This window comes from Solanum stenotomum, unplaced genomic scaffold (assembly GCF_019186545.1).
Source record: "Solanum stenotomum isolate F172 unplaced genomic scaffold, ASM1918654v1 scaffold24696, whole genome shotgun sequence".
Taxonomy (NCBI): Eukaryota; Viridiplantae; Streptophyta; class Magnoliopsida; order Solanales; family Solanaceae; genus Solanum; species Solanum stenotomum.
The window spans coordinates 334-1,933 of NW_026028166.1; the positions used below are offsets into that span (position 1 = coordinate 334).

A 1,600-nucleotide genomic window follows, 5' to 3' on the forward strand; every position below is an offset into this window, starting at 1 on the left:
GCATAATGATGAAGATATATACCCCTTTCAAATATTGGCTTCGTAACGAAGAGTTATCCTAGCCTTTTCCTTAGCATTCCCTTTTAAATTTATTTCTTTTTTTCTCTTTCCGTGTTTGATTAAGCTTTTCCACTCACTTATAATTGTATTGGTGTTGTGCCAGAATTCAACAAAAAGTTGCTGTCAAGGAAAGAAAAAAAAACTTCAGCGTACAAACTGCGATGTTAAGAAACAGATTGCTGCAAGTTGTACAATCATGGCAAAGTAAGATATATTGCCGTTTCAGGTATTGACTTTCCTGGAGAAAGTTATCTTATCCTACTCCCTTCAATTTCCTACTGATTCAGAAACAATTAGGCATCTAAAACAGGTATTAACATTCTCTTCAAACTTGACTTAAAGGCAGGTCTATTACTTGTACCAATGTACACACAGCACGTGATATTCCCCTGAAATTATTATGGATTCATATGTTATTAAGAATCTTAAGACAGATCATTCACTTTTCCAAAAAATTCCAGGTTCATGCGAGAACCTCCACCATACAGAACGTTCAAAGAGATGTTGAAAATATTTATGGGAAGTATGCACCGTTTCAGTTCTTAGCATATTGGTGGGCTGCTGCACCCATTTCCCTATTCGAACTTATTCTCTATGTGATCATCTTCCTTGCTAAAGTTCTATTGCTGGTTTTTCTCTTGAGCAGGTTGGAGGTGTGGCACTTCTATGAGGAACGGTTTGGTAAGCTTAGCGAGATGCCCCACTCGGCATATAAACTTATTACTGCCGCAAATATGAGACATAAAAGAAAGGGCAAATGCAAGAAGTTGAACATAACCTCAGCAGAAAAGCTTGGCGTGTAACTTAGAAGGATAATATTGAGGCCTAACTTTGATAACCTCAACAGAAAAGCTTGGCGTGTAACTTAGAAGGATAATGCTCATGCCTAACTTAAAATTCAGGCATGAATGATTGATTAAGGGATAATTACAGTCCAATGCCTTTGGATATACATAATTAGTGTATTGATTTTGTATATTTCGGCCATATTGGTATGTTTCCTGATGATGATTAATGTTAAATTTGCCTTTTCTTTTGTTGATGTAACCTCCTTTCACTTCCATGACGGTACATGCAACATATCTGTTTCATGTAGAAATCCCTTTCCCTCCTACAATTCCGAACACCGCAACAAGCTACCGAGTTGGTGATTAATGATATGTCTACCAAGTACTCAGGTCAACCAAACGAAAAATAATAATAGAAACATCTGCTCTTTTCAACATGCAGAGAAATTTATAATATCTCACAAATCACAACATAGACCAAGGAATGTTTCATCCTAAGCTCCTTAACATAGGTATAACACCATTTTCACTATCTGTACTTCAGTAGCTCATGACTGTGCCATAACTCAAGTGTTACACGGCTCTACATTATTCATTGTAAAGAAGTTTGCAAGTGTTACACAGCTCTACATGTATTCATCGTAAAGAAGTTTGCTAGTGTTACACAGCTCTACATTTATTCATCGTAAAGAAGTTTACAAAAGGCAAATGCCTCCAGAAATAGAATGTGCAGCAAAACAGCTAACAATTCT

At 36.5% G+C, this 1,600-nt stretch overlaps 1 protein-coding gene across 1 annotated transcript; it reads left to right on the top strand.

Moving 5' to 3' along the window:
* Positions 1–286: 286 nt before the first annotated feature.
* Positions 287–1,107, top strand: LOC125851342 (uncharacterized; the record flags this gene model as incomplete). The annotated part of the gene is made up of 3 exons (XM_049531123.1): positions 287–370; positions 522–613; positions 707–1,107. Coding segments are annotated over 3 exons (333 nt in total), but the record flags the coding sequence as incomplete, so codon positions are not given.
* Positions 1,108–1,600: the final 493 nt, after the last annotated feature.